The sequence below is a fragment of the Podarcis liolepis genome, assembly GCF_965112155.1.
Source record: "Podarcis liolepis genome assembly, chromosome: 15".
NCBI lineage: Eukaryota > Metazoa > Chordata > Lepidosauria > Squamata > Lacertidae > Podarcis > Podarcis liolepis.
This window is the reverse complement of record NC_139566.1, coordinates 21148737-21166943: the sequence shown is the minus strand read 5'-3', so window position 1 is coordinate 21166943 and position 18207 is coordinate 21148737. Positions and strand designations below refer to the sequence as shown.

Below are 18207 nucleotides of genomic sequence, written 5' to 3'. Positions count from 1 at the left end.
TACTTGGTTCAGGAGACTTACTGCTTCCTTGCCCAGTTCTAGGCTGGCCTTATTCTGCCAAGTGGTTCCCTCTGCTTTGTGGGATATCTTAGGGAGAAGAAAAGGCTAAGGAGTAAATCCGGAGCGTAGTCCCTAAGATGATTGGATGGTGCCTTGTATGCTTCTTTCACATGATTCCTGCAGCCACATCAATGCCAAATGTATTGCTCTGCTTTCTTTTGGATCTCAATGAACGAGAGGAGGCTCTTGTCCTCTGGGCAGCCTAGGACCCTCATTCACACTGCCCAGGCTAGGCGTTGCTAATGCAACGGTTTTGACTTCACCCCCAGTGGTGCACTCCATTGTCTCTCGAGGCAGCCGGGTGGCAACAGGCGATGCCAGCTTGAATCCATCACGCGGCACGGTGCACATACGCCATTTGAATGGCAGTGCCCATCAGCTGGGAGGGAGGGCAGCCCCCCTCAAGTATTTTCTCGGGGCCCCCCAAAAAGGGACCTTGGCTCCTAGGGATGCCAACAACTTCCCATCGCACCCAGGGGCCTAAGAGGACGCTTCTTCCTGGGCTGCATGGGGAAAGCCTGTGGAACTCACCGCGCGGGCAGGACCGGGGACAATAGCGCGCCCGCTCGAACGAGGGGGCGGGAGTCGCCCCGAACATTCCACGCGCGGCGGTTGGCGACGGTTTGAACTTCCCCTCACGCGCCTTCGCCTCACACGGCGGGCCGCACCTGCCGGCCTTGGTCGCGCCATGACTAAAGACAGCCCCTCAGGGGGCGGCGGAGGCCCCGCTCTGCCTGCGCGCCATTCCCCGCGCAAGGCCGCGTCCCAAGCCCTCGGCGGCGCTCCTCCTGCGGCCCTGGGCAGCGGCGGCGGCGTCTCCAGCGGGGCGCCTCTCGGTCCTCCTCCCCCTCCACCGCCCTTTCCTCCTCCTCCTCCTGCGGGGCCTCCGCCCGCCTTCCACGAGGACCACCGCCGAGAGCTGGAGTCGCTTCGGGCGGAGCTGGAGGCGGAGCGGCTTCGCTCTCAGGAGTGCCGGCGCCGCTTCGCGCTGGAGTCGCGCGAGCTGCGCGAGGCGGCCGAGCGCGAGAGGCAGCTGCTGGCCGACCAGCTCCGCTCCAAGTGGGAGCAGCAGCGGGCGCGCGAGCTGCACCAGCTGCGCGAGGCCGGCGCCCGGCAGCGCGAGACCGAGATCCGGCAGCTGCTGCGCTGGAAGGAGGCGGAGCTGCGAGAGGCCCAGGAGCTGCTGCAGCGGGAGCGAGACGCCGCCATGCGACAGGCCCGGGACTTGCAGCGCCAGCTGGCCGAGGAGCTGGTCAGCCGAAGCAGCCGAGCTGGCGGAGGAGGTGGAAGCAGCGCGGGTCTGAACGGCGAGTGCCGCGCCAAGCTGCAAGAAGTGCTGGGCAAGCTCCGCTGGGAGGTCGACGGCGACCAGGCCGCGCGCATCCGCCACCTCAAGGCCGAGCTGGAGCTGGAGAGGAGCCTCTTCCTCAAGTATATCTTGGAGCGCTTCGAGGGAGAGCATTCCTCGCTGGCGTCCTCGCACAAAGTCCGGCCGCCGCCTACGACACTGCCCAGCCGCAAGAGCAGGCCCCGCTCCTTGGAGAGCCTCGTGGTCGCCTCCTGCGCCCCCGACAGCGGGACAGCCTCCAAGTCCCGCTCCCTGCACAGCAACCTGAGCCGATGCGAGCCTCACCCCCACCATGCTCTGCTGGAAGGAGGCGGCCAAGCGGGTGGAGGCTGCGCCCCACAGCCGGAGGCCCAGAAGGCTGCGGCCACTGCTGCTTCCTTGGGGAAAGATAAGGCCCCTCTGGAGGAAGGGGCCAAGGAAGAGGGGTCTGCGGACGCACCCCCGGAAAGGAAAACATGCGGCTCAGGGTCTGCGGGAGAAGGCGCACCGCCTCCAACAGGCCTGCAAAGCCAGCAGCAAGACTGGCTGTCGGGAGGCGGCTACGACCAGCTGGTGAAGCAGAACACGGACCTCTTGGATGCCCTGGGGGCCCTCGAGCAGCGGTGCACCCACCTGAAGGAGGAGAACGCCCTACTGAGGAAGAGCAGCTTCCCGGAGATGCAGGACAAAGTGAAGCGGCTGAAGAGGAAGAACACGGAGCTGGCGGCCATCGCCAAGCGCCTAGAAGAGCGGGCCAAGAAGCTCCAGGAATCCGGCCTCATGGTTGGCGGCACCCCAATCCCCTTAGCCTTGGCTTGCCCCGACTCAGACCTGTACAAGAGCAGCTTTGCTCGGCAGCGGGTGAAGGACCTGAGCGAACAAGCCAATGTTCTGCTGGCAAAGGACCAGCAGCTGGAAGCCTTGCAGAAGGAGTGCTGGGAACTGCAGGCCAAACTGTCTTCAGGCACAGAGAATGCCTGTTTTCTCAACATCTGTGAGTTTGATCGCTTGCTGCGAGAGTCTCAGAGAGAAGTGCTGAGGCTGCAAAGACAGATCATGCTCAGGAACATCAGGGAATCTTTTCAGCTCTCCAAAATGGCCTCCAGTGCTCCTTCTTCACCAGTTATCATCCCAGAAACATCAGCTGTGGGCGCATGCTTAAAGGGCTTGCCTTTGCCAAAGGAGATGCCAGAAACATTGGACACATTGGTGAAAGATGTGCAATCAGAAGCGTTGGAGAACAGTGCTAAGAATGATGAAAACAGCACTTTAACATTGGGTTCGGATGCTGAGCATTCCTTGCAGACTTTGAAAAGGGAGCTGGCTGAAAAAGCTCAGGAGTGTAAAAACCTTCAATGTGAAGTGGAGGCGAAACAAAAGAGATGTGATTATTTAGAACTGCAGATCAGTGCAGCATTGAGTGAAAAGGCAAAGGTTGCAGAGGAGAACTCTCAGCTACATGAGAAGAACAAACAGATGGAAAAGATCCAGAGCGAAAATACCGAGATAAAAGTGAAGCTCATGCAGGCAACTGATGACTACAATTCTGCCGTGCAATTGACTAACGGACTGGAAATTAAAGTGGAGAGTTTGGAGCAAGTCATTAAGAACATGAAAGAGACTGCAGAAGGATGGCAACAGTTGGAATCTGAACATGAGAAAACTTTACTGGTGCTGCAAAAGAAAGAGGGAGAAATACAACAACTGCATCAGATGCAGACGGAGATAAAAAGAGAGCATGAGGAGGCAGTACAGCTGCTTGAAGCTCAAGTGAAAGAGCTGGAAAACCAGTATCACAGTCAGACCAAACACTTTAATCTCCTGACTGAAGAACTTGAGCAAGTTAAGACATCTGGGCTCTTAGAATCAGAATTATCCCATGCAACTTGCAATTCCCAAGCAATAATTTGCCCAGGAAAATGGGAACAGTGTCCTGGCCACAGTCACCATTGTAATAAAAGCATCAGTGATGAAGACTCTGCATCTGTGAGTTCTTCGGGCTTGCCCAAAAAACCTAAAGCATTAGAATCCCAGTCAAACTCATCTGCATCCGAATCCATACAGAACAGCTCTAAATCTTGCCTAAATCCCGAAGAAGATACAGCAGGTGAAACAGAAGACCTAGAGACAGATAAAGTTTCTATAAGCCAACAGCTAGAAAATCAAGGTCCTTCAAAACTTTCTGTCTTTTTGGCACGGTATAGCTATGACCCTTTTCACGGCCCTAATAAGAACCCTGAAGCAGAACTTCCGCTGACAGCTGGGGAATATGTTTATATTTATGGAGAAATGGATGAGGATGGTTTCTATGAAGGGGAATTGATGGATGGTAGGAGGGGACTGATCCCCTCAAACTTAGTTGAAGAAGTTTCAGGTAATGATCTAATAAGTTTTGCCCCTTCAGAGCCAAATGATGTTTCTTATCATTCATACCGTGAAACAAGTTTCCCCTTCCAAAGCGCTAGTAGTGAAGACAAAAGTGACAGCCTTGATGAAGACATGTGTGTTAATCTGCTGTCTAACAGACTAGGAGGGGAGCTGTGTGATGACCAGGCAGCAGTGCTTTGTCCCCAGAACCTGACTCTTATCAAACAGTTTGCTAGGTCCATCCTTATAGGCTGGGACCCACCACACATGCTAGATAGCCAGGGCAAAGTGTACAGCTATAACATTTATGTCAATACAGATCTATGTCACAGTGTGAAGTATGGCAGTCAGATGAAAGCAGTAATTGAGAACCTAGATTTAGAGCTGCGTTCTTATCGCATCTCAGTTCAAAGTGTGACAGACAAAGGAAATTCCGATAAGATGCAATGCACTTTCCTTGTAGGAAACAGTTTCCATATTGCACCGGCACTCCTGGAGCTTTGGAGCATCACTGCAACGTCAGCAAAAATTACTTGGTTGCCAAGCAACAGTAACTACACTCATGCAGTGTACCTTAATGAGATGGAGTATGATGTCACAAAGGAAGGGGTATACTGGTATACTTTCCAGAATCTTAGCCCCAGCACTCAGTACACTGTAAAAGTGGAAACACTGCCTCCTAAAGAAGTGTTGATGTTTCCTCAAGGGGATCTGGAGCAGAAATCAGCAGCAATTATGTTCACTACTCCACCAGCAGGACCACCTCATGCTCCCCTCGATGTCCAAGTACAACCTAGTTCTTCTGCAGAGTTCCTAATTGTTAGCTGGTTGCCAGTAACAATTGATGCAGCAGGATCATCCAATGGAGTAAAAGTCACTGGCTATGCAATTTATATCAATGGACAGAAAGTCACAGAAGTTGCATCACCGACAGCTGGAAGTATATCATTAGCAATGTCTCAGCTAAATATGTTCCAAGGGTCTTGGAAGGTCTCTGTGAGAACTGTGTCCCCCTTTGGGGAATCTGAGGATTCTGTGCCAGCTTTAATTCCATCTGCTCATTTGGAAATTCCTAATTCTTTAATGTCAAAGTTCTTTTCCCCCAGTCAAGCCTCTGAGATGACTTTCAAAGAATTCTTAGAGTTTGAAGATGGGCACATCTCTGCCACAACCAGTATGTCCTCATCTGTCTTCTCCCACATGTGCCTGGCTGGTGCAGACACCGATTTCACCATTCACTTCATGTCTGATTACAAAGAAGAAGCAGTTTCTGTGCCAGTAAATGTTTCTCAGAATCATATGACCTCTTCTGCACTGACAACTTCACACGATACAAGAAATAAAGACAAGGGTGATTCTATTCTACACACGTCTGTTAGAAAGCACTCCTCAGAACATGTTTTTCCTACGTCAAAGTACGAAGGACCAGCCAGCTCCGCACTCCCCGTATTTTCTGGAGACACTGGAAGAGAAATTTCAGAAGATCATCCTCTGACTAAAACAACTGTAGGTAAGAATCAGCCAGAAAACAGCAATATCAAGGTGTATACAATGGCCCAACACACCAAGGCCAAAGATCCATCTTTTCAATGCCATATTGACATTATGGGTGCAACCACTGTTTCTTCCACAGAGTTTGAACTGGAGAAGGGCAATTGCAGAGGTGCAGGAATGCGCAACTTCTGTCTTCAGGAAGAGCCAGGTCATCTTTCTGAAAAGAACCACAGAAAGAATGTTAAGCAGTTATGCAAAGAACTCTCCAACTTGAGCGTGTCTGATGCTGAAATGAAGGAAGAGCAAATATCAAGAACTAAAAGCTGGAAGACTCCTCTTGGTGACCATAACCATATTTCAGATCTTTCAGATATTGAGGAAGAGGAAAACCAGTTGTATAGGATTAACATTTCTGGACAAGAAGACCCTAAACCACAGGAGACGCCAATGTCCCTTGCAGAACTGGCAAAAGATAAAATTATAACCATGAGCCCCAGAACTGACCAAACAGTGCCTAATTCAGGCCCTCAGAGCAGCTTTGTTTCAGGAGAAAGGGTTAATGATGACCCAACAAGGCTTTTTGTAGCACTTTTTGACTACGATCCCATAACTATGTCACCTAATTCTGACGCAGCTGAAGAGGAGCTATCTTTTAAAGAGGGACAGATTCTGAAAGTGATTGGTCACCAAGATGCTGATGGCTTTTACCGAGGTGAATGTGAAGGAAAGAAAGGGTATATTCCCTGCAATTTGGTATCTGAAATGTACATTGAGAGTAAGGAAGTGAAAGAACATCTATTAAAGTCAAGTTACAGTAAAGATGAAAACTTATGAGGAGGTTAGTGGCTCTAGACAGCATAATAATCAACAGATCTGACCCCAAATCTTGGCAGTAGGATAATTAAACACCTGCCACCTAAGGCTTTGGGATTATAATATCCTAAGCACCCAAGAAAAGTCTTGCTGAATGTGGGTGAAAAATTAGCTGCCATATAAAATGGAGAATAGGGTGGCGCTGTGGTCTAAACCAATGAGCCTCTTGGGCTTGCCGATCAGAAGGTTGGTGGTTCAAATCCCTGTGACGGGGTGAGCTTCCGTTGCTTGGTCCCAGCTCCTGCCAACCTAGCAGTTGCCAAAAGTGCAAGTAGATAAATAGGTATTGCTCCGGCGGGAAGGTAAACAGCGTTTCCGTGCGCTGCTCTGGTTTCGCCAGAGGTGGCTTAGTCATGCTGGCCACATGACGCGGAAAAACTGCAGACAAACACTGGCTCCTTCAGCCTGTAAAGCGAGATGAGCACCATAACCCCAGAGTTGTTTGCGACTGGACTTAACTGTCAGGGGTCTACCTTTTTTAAAAATAGAGAATGCTATACTTTTGCACACAGATAGGGAAGAGACTTCATAAAAAGGCACCATAGATGTCTGGAAGCTGTTCCCTCTGAACAAAAAGAATCAGACTTCTTAGCCTTTTGAAAACCTTAGAAGATGAGCAATAGACATAAAAAGTGTTTAGAACTGTATAGCAAGAGAACAACAATATTTTCAGTGTCAAAGATTCTTGCCCAAGAAGTACAGTGGTACCTCTGGTTACGTACTTAATTCGTTCCGGAGGTCCGTTCTTATCCTGAAACTGTGCTTAACCTCAAGTACCACTTTAGCTAATGGGGTCTCCTGCTGCCACCGCGCTGCTGCCACACGATTTCTGTTCTCATCCTGAAGCAAAGTTTTTATCCTGAGGTACTATTTCTGGGTTAGCGGAGTCTGTAACCTGAAGTATATGTAACCTGAAGTGTATGTAACCCGAGGTACCACTGTATTTGGGGTGGATGTAGTCAACAGCATCTCTGTTATTACAGAATGGACAGTACCAATACCTCCCTAGTAAGCAAACTTACAGTATAATTCTAAACGTGTTTCTGTGAAAGCAAGTCTTTCCGTATTCACTGTGGCATAGACCCAGGAGTCAGGCTTATCGACTTCAGTAGAACTTCTGTAATAACATTCTGTAAGATGTCTGCGTTTTGCAGAATTCCAACTACTTTACATTGCACTGAGCAGAGTCAGCATTTGAGCTGCAATCGTAAAACAAATGCTTCACCTGAATATTGATTGATGGTAAATTTTACTCCAATAAATGACTCACTGAAGATGTGTCCATACCCCACGTGGGAAATTTCCCCCAAGCAACAGCTACTTGATTCCTGACGCTTAAGCGCATAATTTGTTTTAGTTCACAACTGGAACAAATACCATGTCAGTGATCAAGTGAGTCTTTTTGTGGGTGCGCCCAGGAGCTGCATGCATGTACCAATAGCAGACTTGAGTTGAGTGATGATGTGGAAAAGAGCAGAAGCAACTCTGGAATAAATGTTTGTCATCTTGCACACTTCCTCTTGCTTCTGACTTGAGGTTTTTTCCTAGCCGCTTGAGCAGACTTCAGGGGGCCATGGGTGCTTCACCCCCCTTTGTGGGGACTGGGTCCCCACAAAGTCAATGAGCAAAGTTGAAGCCCTTCATCGCGGGCACCCACAATATTCAGCGTGAGATAGCCCCTATGTTCCTAGCCAAAACCAACTCTTGCTATACAGAATGCAGTTGCAAAGTTGCTTGTACTTTAATACTAAAGCATTTTGTTCTTGCGTTCAAGCTTTCTAACTTCAGATTGGAATGCTCAACTTGCACATGTGTTTGAAGAAAAATGACTTGTTATTCTTCAAGTTAATGCTAGCTTTTCAGTGTAGGTGTTTGTTGGTGCCTGGTGATGTTGATCACCCACCCTAAGAGCTTTGAGTTAAGGCCTTGCGCCCCAGAAGCTTTTAGAAATAGTAATGACAATATATTAAATTAATGAGACATTTGCATGGATTTATACTTAAGTCTAGCTCTTCATTTTAGAACAATTGTTGATGCCAACCAATGAAAGTTACTTCTAGGATTTGCTTCGCTTTGCATTCCATCTTATTTGTATTTTCCTTCTTCATTTATGTGTTTGAAGTAGCAGAACCATTTTATGTTTTTACTTTACTCTTGTACGCCTGTTACTCTACAAAGTTCTTAATTGTGCTTTTGTGTAATTTAGGCTGTAGCTACTGGATTGAGGAAAGAGTGATGCTGCTATTCGGATCGAAGCCATATTGACGACGGATTTGGGAGCTACCTTTGAATACATTTCCTATTCTTATACTAAAACTCCTTATTTATTAAAATATTTGCAAAGTTTGTACCTTACAATCATCGCCACTGAATTTTCATTCTGTCTTTAATCAGCAAAAGTATTGCCATTTTTTGAGCTGTAAAGGTGGTATCTGTGGCAAAAAGTACATGGATTTATTTAAAGAACAAAAATAAAATATTTTTGTGTGTGTGTATATATCACGCTCAACTTGTAGCAGCAGATCCCATGAGTGCAAAGCAGCCTTTCCACAGATGAGCATTCTTCAATCTAAATACAGCATCATAATCAGAATACAGGATCTCTGTTTATTTATTTATAATATTTATACTCCAGTCAAGATTGGCTCAAGGAATAGAGGAGAAATTCCCTTCAGATCACCATTAAAGGGGAATTCGCTTAGCTCGCACTTCAAATTCTACACACCAAAATGCAGCTATTATTCAAAAGCCACGCTTCCCTGAGTTATGGAATGCAGCTCTCTAGCCAAGTCATGTTTATCATAACCAAAAGAAAAAAGTATGTATTAGGGTAAAATGGTTATAAAATGCATATGTTGATGGAAACAATATACAAAAATAGCATTATACTAGGGAATTTTGCTTGAAAGTGTGTAATTGGGGAAAAATGTGTGTATTAGGTTAAATCCACACTAAATTGCTTATGAATTTTCATGAGGACTTTTTGAAAAAGAATTGCAAACTGATGTGGAAATAGGTAGAACTAAACTTAATATAGGGAAGATGAGAAGCCAGAATTAACAGAGTCACCCATTGACAGAGTCACCCATCACTTGGCTCCTATGCATGTAAGAACAAATACCTAAAAAGGGGGTGTGGGGTGAACCAAGTCATGCAAATACAGTATCTTATAAATCATAGAAAACATGCATCCGTTTTACATATGGAAAGCACTGAGTCCAAGAACAGTTGAAAGTACTAGTACAATCATCCCAGAGTATAGACTGCAGGCAATCGTGAACAGTAGCCACCCTGTCTTCTGGGAACCCTTTCAGTGGCAGTTGAGGTAGAGGTAGGTGTGCCTTGAAAAGTGTTCAGAAGCTTCAGCTGGTCCAGAATGCTGCAGCCAGATTGCTGATGGTGGCTGGTTACAGGGAGCATTTTACTTTACTGGCTGCTGGTCCGTTTCAATTCGAAGTGCTGGTTATGATCGATAAAGCCCTCTGTGGCTTGGGCCCAGATTCCCTGCAAGATTGTATCTCCCTACATGAACCTGCCTGGGTGCTGAAATCCTCAGGTGAGCACCTTCCCATCGACATCAGAGGCACAATTGGTGGTAAAACTTCTCTGTGGCTGCTCACCCATTGTTGGATTACCTCCCAAGAGAGGCTAGACTGGCTCCCCCTTTGCTATCGTTTCCGCAGAAGGCTAAGACATTCCTGCTCACACAAGCCTTCGGACTGACCACTGGGCTGCTGTCAGGGCAAACTGCATTTTAACTGCTGGTTTTTAATTCATTTTAACTTTTTAAAAATCTAGTTTGTTTTTACCACAGTGTGTTTTATAATGATGCATTTTAAAAGCTGGGACCTGCCTTGCAATGGCGTAGCATGGGTTGTCAGCACCCGGGGCAAGGCAAGTAATTTGCGCCCCCTAACCTGAGTGAGCCAGGTAGGGGCAGAGAGCTGCGAGTGCGAGCGCCCCCCCCCCGATGTTGCGCCCGGTGCGGCCGGCCCCCCTGCACCCCCCACGCTACGCCACTGCTGCCTTGAATCCCAGTTTGGGGAGAAGACAGAATTTAAATACATTAAACAAATAAAAATATATATAAGGGATTAGCCCTTTCGCACACTGGCCTGAAATCAACTTCAAGCTCCCATTAGACCCATTGAACTTCCTAGTGACGCTAGAAATGTACATTCAAGCCTTTTTGCTTCTTTTTCATATTTATTTCACACAGCAGTTGTGGAAAGCCACAGAAATCCCATGATTTCATGACACAACCTAGAGGAAATGAAAGCCTGGCGCTGAGACAAGCAGGAGTGCAGTGTGTTGTGTTACAGGATCTCCTGAAAAGCCCACATGAGGCAGGAGTTTGTGGCTTGTTTGATTTCTGAGAGCAAAATGCAGCTCTTGGATAAAGGAGGGTGTCTGAGACAAGCGAGCGAGAGAGAAAGAGACCCTGGTTGCTGTCTGAGGCTGGCTGTTCAGAAAACAGGAAATCCCAGAATTTATAGATGACCCCATTGCAGAGCAAAATGTTTTGGAACAAATTGTTCTGCCTTGTGTGTTTTCCACCCCTCTCTATTGGACTGTGCAGTTTTCTCTTTCTGGCTCTCTCACGTAACAGTTTGTAAGCCACATCAATAGCGGCACCTGCTGACCGTAAGGCTTAATTGCACCCCAATAACTGATTATGTGAAAGGCTGGACTGGATGAATCCCAAACCGGAATTAAGATTGCCAGCAGAAATATCAACAACCTCAGAGATGCAGATGACACAACTTTGTTGGCAGAATTGATGCTTTCGAATTATGGTGCCAGAGGAAACTTTTGAGAGTCCCATGGACTGCAAGAAGATCAAACCTATCCATTCTTAAGGAAACCAGCCCTGAGTGCTCACTGGAAGGACAGATCATGAAGCTGAGGCTCCAATACTTTGGCCACCTTATGAGAAGAGAAGACTCCCTGGAAAAGACCCTGATGGTGGGAAAGATGGAGGGCACAAGGAGAAGGGGACGACAGAGAACGAGATGGTTGGACAGTGTTCTCGAGGCTACAAACATGAGTCTGACCAAACTGCGGGAGGCAGTGGAAGACAGGAGTGCCTGGCATGCTCTGGTCCATGGGGTCACGAAGTGTCGGACACGACTAAAAAACAACAACTGACCCATAGTAAGCATACCACCAGTTTTGCCCATTCACAGAGGAAAATAGCAAAGCTGTCAAATCTCACCAAGGATCACAACCTAAGACCCTGCCATTTTTGCACTTTGCAAGAAGTTTTTTTCTCCACCTGCTGTCCTCTGTATTCATTTCCTTCTGCAAAAGCGTATTCTGCCACACTCTCAGAACATTTCTCAGGTGAAAATAAGGACATGCTTTTAGCACCCCAGGATGACATATTCACCCCTGCTGTGTTTATTAGGCCACCTGCAGAGACTGCTGAAATGACCTACTAAAAGGTGCAATTTTTATCTGCGGCCTCTCCACTCTTTGGAGAAGTTTCAGATTTTCTGCCCTCCCAAAACAGCAGATTAGCCTGCTCTTTGCAGCCCTGCTAATAAAATCTCTGGCTTCTGTCAATGCCTGCCTTTATCCTCATTTTGTTTATGGTGATACAGCCTTTTTAGCTTCCTTTTTCATCATTTCATACTGTATTGATTCGTTATTTTAGTGGTCACCTTGAATGGCTGGTGCAGAAAGACATCTAGAGAGACAGAGAGACAGACGGGCTCACATTGTTTAATAGGAAACACAATTGTGCTCAGCAGGATATAGACTCAGGAAACAGTGTAAAATATTGTGGCTCCTGTTTTCTAAATGTTTTTTCTAAGTGTTCTGGGAAACAGACCAGTCACCAGCCTGGTCTGAAGTCCTGGGAAATGTACTGTATTGGTCTGAATATAAGCCACACTTTTTTCCAAATTAAGATTGTCAGCGGCGTAGCGTGGGTTATCAGCACCCGGGGCAAGGCAAGTAATTTGCGCCCCCTAACCCGGGGCAAGGCAATTAATTTGCGCCCGCCGCCCCCTAACCCGGGGCAAGGCAAGTACAGTAATTTACCCTCCCAAGCAGCAGCAGCGAGGCTTCTCTTTCCCCCGCGCTCTCCTGGAGCTGCCTCTTTTCATTCCTTACCGCAGCGTTTCCTGGCTGCTCCCCCCCCCTTCCCCTCTCTCTCCTCCTCGCTCTGCTTGCCTTGCCCTGCCTGAGGGTGCCCTGAGGAGACTCCGCTCTCCTTTTTGACCAGGCGAGGTGGAAAAGTCTCTTCCCGCCCCATCGCCAGACTCCCTGCTCGGCTCGGCTCACTACCCAGGCGGCCAGTGGAGAGAGAGCCGCAATTACCATAAAGCTCCTCTCCCTCCGCTTCGCCAAGCTGTCAAAGCCCCGGCAGCAGCGGCAAAGGCAGCAGCAGGCGCAGCCAGACCCCCGCCAGCCAGCCAGCCCGCCCGCCCGCCCGGCTTCCTCTCCTTTTTTTGCCCGCGGCAGAAGGCTTCGCTCTCCCCCTTCCGCGACCTCCTCGCCAAGCCGTGGATTTTAGTAGGGGCAGAGAGCTGCTAGTGCGAGCGCGCCCCCTGCCCATGTTGCGCCCGGTGCGGCTGGCACCCCTGGCACCCCCCACGCTACGCCACTGAAGATTGTGAAAAGTTTAAGTGGCTTATATTCGCAACCTTACGGTATCGCTGCTGAAACAGCTACCCACAAGGGCTGTCGGGGGTGCGGGACAATGTTGCCCGTCCTCACTGTGTCTCCCAAGCCTCCCCTGAGCCACTGTAAGGAAGGGGGAAGTGGGGGAGGCCTCTGGCAAAGCGGCGCAGCTCGCCCCCCAGGAAGCAGCCCAGGAGTGTGGGGCTATGGTGTGCAGCCCGCCTGCCTCTCCCATGCCTCCCTTGGTGCTGGCTTGGGGAGGTAGTCCCGGGAAGCGGGCCGCATCCACAAATAAGCCTTAAATTTTAAAGGTGCGGCTTATTTGCGAGTGCGGCTTATATTTGGGCCAAAGCGATATGTCATGGTGGGATTGCAGCAGAGGGGTGCAAACCGTCTTAAAGGTGTGGATTCCAGAGATCTGCTTTTCCTAGCTGTACCTGTGTGGAGAAAGCAATAGTCCTTTGGCCACAGATTCCCAGGGATTTAGACATGTTGGTGTTTAAAGGCCAAAACAACTCAGGCCCCAAGTATATGAAAGACTGCATCCTTCCCTAGAGACACTCTCAGGTGGTACGATTGGCAGAGGATTCCATCTGGTTAGTTCTTCCAGCCTCAGGGGTTAAGGCATGGGTAGGCAAACTAAGGCCCAATCGCCTTCTAAATCCGGCCCACGGACAGCCCGGGAATCGGCGTGTTTTTACATGAGTAGAATGTGTCCTTTTATTTAAAACGTATCTCTGGATTATTTGTGGGGCATAGGAATTCGTTCATTCCCCCCCCAAAAAGAAATATAGTCCGGCCCCCCACAAGGTCTGAGGGAGAGTGGACTGGCCCCCTACTGAAAAAGATTGCTGACCCCTGGCTTAAGGGGTGGCACTCTGGGAGAGGGTCTTCTCTGTGGTGGCCCCTAAGTTGTGAAACTCCCTCCCCACAGAAGTGCACCCTGCACCTTCATTGTACTGCTTCTGGAAAATGCTGAAGACTCACCTCTTTGCCCTGGCTTTGGACATTTAACTTGTATGTTCTTAGGACACCTCATGTTTGTGATTGCAAGTCTTTTAAAAGTTTTTAAAAATGTGTTTTAATGTTGTGACATGCCCCTACATTGACAGTGCTGCTTACCAAGACAAGTAGAATCTTGTTCCTCACCCTATTTGCTATCAGCTATGTTGATCCTCTCTCTGGCAACCAGAATAAGTCCTTTACCACTTAAATAATGTGATTCAGCAGCTGGCTTCTTTCGGGGAAAGAATGGGAACATGCAACTAGAACCCACGGATGCAAAAAGTTGTACCTTGCAAACCAGAGCCAGGCAACCCTGTATTGTTGGTGTGTGAAACTTAACCATTATTGTCACTGCTGCAGATGGATTACATGTGGAATTTATTCGTAACTCCGGTAGTTTTATAACAGCGCTTCAAGCTTAATGACGACGTGAAATGTGCCTGAACTCCATCCTATTTTGCCAGTGTGTCATAACAAGGATGGCGAAACTGAAGCTCTCCTGATCCTGCTGGGTGACATTTCCCATCAGCCAGCATGGCCAGTGGTCAGGGATGATGGGAAATGCAGTCCAACATCTGGATGGCTTCAGGGGCCCCATATGGGCTCTGTAACTATTCAGATTATAAAGCGAGATTCTTTGGCTCTAAAGAATTACAATTCCTTCCAGTCCCAGCTAGCATGGCCAGTGAGTAGGGATGATGGAGATTATCAGCCAAAACATCTGCTGGCCACCAGGCTGGAGAAGGCTGCATTAGACCAGGCATAGGCAAACTCCGGCCCTCCATATGTTTGAGACTACAATTACCACCATCCCTAGCTAACAGGACCAGTGGTCAGGGATGATGGGAATTGTAGTCCCGTACATCTGGAGGGCTGGAGTTTGCCTATGCCTGCATTAGATGTTCACAGGAAACATCTCATGCCTTCCGTTATGTGGCTTCACATCTGCATGCCTCCAGCGTCTTGTTGTTGGACTCATCCACTTAGCATGCAGGAGCTAAACGTCAATGATTCAGATCTAATCAACTATAAACAGAAATGGGAACAGAACTGAATGACAGATTTAAAACATCTTCTGGGTTCTGCTGAGCTGAAACTCACTGAGACCTCTGGATCTACATACCTGTATTGGAAAGCACTCCTGTAATATACTATAGGGGTTGCTGCCCCCCCATTCTCCGCTTGAAAACCCCTTTGCTGACCCATTTGCCCCACAACTGGACACCCAGTCTTTTTTTTACACCTGACCAAACACCCCTCCCTTTATGCCTCGTTCACACACCCATTGCCTATCCCCTCACAGCTGACTCCAACCCCCTTAAAAGGAGCATGGGAGATACTTTGGAGAGTGGTTTGGCAAGCTTGCCGTCTGCCACCCACGCTGCTTGCTCACTCGCTCATCTGCCTGACTCCCATTCTGTTCTTACATTGGAGTGTCCGCCTACTGGTGGCCATGCAAACTGCAGCATGACGACAGCCTTACATTTTTATGTATTTGGGAGATATACTGTAAGTTGCACTTTCCTCCTTCCCCCAACCCCCTACACTTAGCAACATGCTATAAACCCCAACCTTTGGAATATACCCTTGGATAAAGCCATTTCCCCACCACAGCAGTTTGTGAGCAGACCATTCAGGCAGAATCCCATTCCTCGTGCCAACAATTAGGGGGAAATTCTGGCACGTCCATCACTTGCTACTTAAATACCGCATGAATAATGTGCGACGGAAAACTCGGCAGCCAAGCTGCTGCTCCCTGTCTATCAGCAGCTCATTTAATCAATGGAGACATTCATCCTCATAACATCCCCAACTCACATTTAATTTCCATTGCGTTTTCACTTGGTAAAACAGGGCACCGCAGAGGCTTCCCTATAAATGTTTTACAGTCTGCCTGGTAGCTCTCGTGGCTTACCTTCTCATTTCAAATCCCTGGCATAAATTGCACACACAAAAAAAGGATGCACAGTTGTTTTCATTGTTAACTGCCAGAGCCAGTAATGGGATAATCCCTGATGTCTCAGCTGAGATCCCACTTGCGACTCCCCTATGAGGAAAGGTTACATAAGAACATAAGGAGAAACTGCTGGGTCAGTCCTACTCTCACAGTAGCCAGCCAGAAGCCCCATCAGAAAGCCTGCAAGCAGGACTGGCGTACAAGAGCAACTCTCTCCTATAGTGTTCATAAGCACTGCTGCTTCCATCTGTGGAGGCAGAGCATAAGGAAGCAGCATTTGGGATACAGGTGTCCTGCCACTTATGTGGGGGTTATGTTCCAGGCCCCAGTGTGTATAAAGCACCGTATTTTTTGCTCTATAAGACTCACTTTTTCCCTCCTAAAAAGTAAGGGGAAATGTGTGTGTGTCTTATGCAGCGCATGTAGGCTGCGCAGCTATCCCAGAAGCCAGAACAGCAAGAGGGATCACTGCTTTCATTGCGCAGCGATCCCTCTTGCTGTTCTGGCTTCTGGGATTCAGAATATTTTTTTTCTTGTTTTCCTCTTCCAAAAACTAGGTGCGTCTTATGGTCTGGTGTGTCTTATAGAACAAAAAATACAGTAAACTCGTGTAAAGTGGGGAGCACCACACTTTAACAGGGAAGGTGTGCCGGGAGAGAGAGAGACTCATCTAAAATAAAATAAAATATAATCAATGAGTCTACTCTGAATAGGTCTAATATGGGACATAACCTTTATTGCTGAAGAGCAGTATATAAATATTATAAACAAACTAAGGTGGGGAAATCTGTGTGACCAGAAATCCATCCGATACCACATTTGGAGTTTTTGCATAATAAACTCACAGCTGCTCAGTTCTCCAGAGCAGCGATAACCGGGATTGACATCCCCTTTTGTCCCAAAATGACACATCCATTCCCATCTCCCTTTCCTGGAGCAGATCCTGCCAGTGGGAGAATAATGGGATTCTGGAAAGCCATTTGTTATCTGGCATGATGACGGCCTGCAGAAGATGTCGTCCCAGCTGGGTTAACAGAAAAATCAACATCTCCATTTGATTAAGTGGCTGCCAGACGACTCTCACCTTGGTGGGTCAGAGGGCAAGAAAACAGGGCAGCGTAGCAACTTCCCGGAGCATCTTCCAGTCCTTTCTTTGAGACCGAAAGATCTTCATTTCTTCTGCAGTCATAGAAGCACCTCACAGTAGCTTCCAGCAATTCAGCTTCCTGGGACAGCTCAGAGTTTTCTAGTATTATGAGAGAAGGCTTTAAGATACCTCTGCCATTCACCTCTGCCACATCATTGCTATTCACCGAAGGGAAGTATGGTAATTGGTGCTGTGGTCTAAACCACTGAGCCTCTTGGGCTTGCCGATCAGAAGGTCAGCGGTTTGAATCCTCGTGACGGGGTGAGCCCCAATTTCTCTGTTCCAGCTCCTGCTAACCTAGCAGTTTGAAAGCATGCCGGTGCAAGTAGATAAATAGGTACCACTGCGGTGGGAAGAAACGGCATTTCTGTGCGCGCTGGTTTCCGTCACAGTGTTCCGTTGCACCAGATGCGGTTTAGTCATGCTAGCCACATGACCCGAAAAGCTATCTGTGTACAAATGCTGGCTCCCTCAGCTTGAAAGCGAAATGAGTGCTGCAACCCCAGCCTATGACTGGACTTAACCGTCCGGGATCCTTTACCTTTTTACTTTTTATTCACTTTCCCCCCTGCAACTAATAGAGCCATTCAAACTACAAAAAGCTGGAATAATTTACGTCAGGGTAAATTACACTGGTGTAACTCACTCTCAGTAGTGTTGTGGCAAAGGATGCGGGTGGCGCTCTTGGGCTTCCTGATTGGGAGTTTGGTTGTTCAAATCCTCGAGACGGGGTGAGCTCCTGTTGCTCGGTCCCTGCTCCTGCCAACCTAGCAGTTCGAAAGCACCCATGTGCAAGTAGATAAATAGGTACAGCTGCGGCAGGAAGATAAATGGTGTTTCCGTGCGCTCTGGCACTTGTCACGGTCCTCCGTGTGCCAGTAGTGCTTAAGTCATGCTGGCCACATGACCCGGAAAACTGTCTGTGGACAAATGCCGGCTCTCTTGCCCTGAAAGTGAGATGAGTGCCACAACCCCATAGCCGTCTTTGACTGCACTTAACTGTCCAGGGGTCCTTGACCTTGACCTTTTACTTTAGTGTTGTGGCAGTTTCAGAAGTGCAGGATCCCTTTGCGATAGCCACAGCCACACACTGTTCTAAGATTATACGACCTCCTAAAATTTTGCAATAATCCTGCAATATTAGAAGGTTGTATAGTTAGGGATACATTGCCATGAATGCAGATTGTCCTGTGTTGCCTTTCAGCTATATCTATTTTCTGCACACGGACCTGGACCAATGGAGCAATCCAGCAACTTCTTTCAGAGTGGCTTGACATTCCATTGTACGTTAACAGAACTCGCTCATCATTCTCTTGAAACTGAAGCCCAGTATCTTTTCAAGGTTCCTAA

General features: G+C 48.1%; 1 protein-coding gene across 2 annotated transcripts; it reads left to right on the top strand.

Moving 5' to 3' along the window:
- The first annotated feature begins 657 nt into the window (after positions 1 to 657).
- LOC310694821 (peripheral-type benzodiazepine receptor-associated protein 1-like) lies at positions 658 to 8479 on the top strand. Of its 2 annotated transcripts, none has more exons than XM_083478424.1 (2): positions 658 to 5960; positions 8328 to 8479. In XM_083478424.1, the coding sequence occupies exons 1-2, from the start codon at positions 749 to 751 to the stop codon at positions 8384 to 8386; spliced, it is 5271 nt and encodes a 1756-aa protein (XP_083334550.1). In that variant the 5' UTR covers positions 658 to 748; the 3' UTR covers positions 8387 to 8479. The 2 variants fall into 2 exon arrangements, with proteins under 2 accessions (XP_083334550.1, XP_083334549.1); XM_083478423.1 differs by having other exon boundaries at positions 658 to 6086.
- The last annotated feature ends 9728 nt before the right edge of the window (positions 8480 to 18207 follow it).

Bases quoted from the DNA above. Each gene is read 5' to 3' on its own strand.
- LOC310694821 (XM_083478423.1), top strand. From the start codon at position 749: ATGACTAAAGACAGCCCCTCAGGGGGCGGCGGAGGCCCCGCTCTGCCT.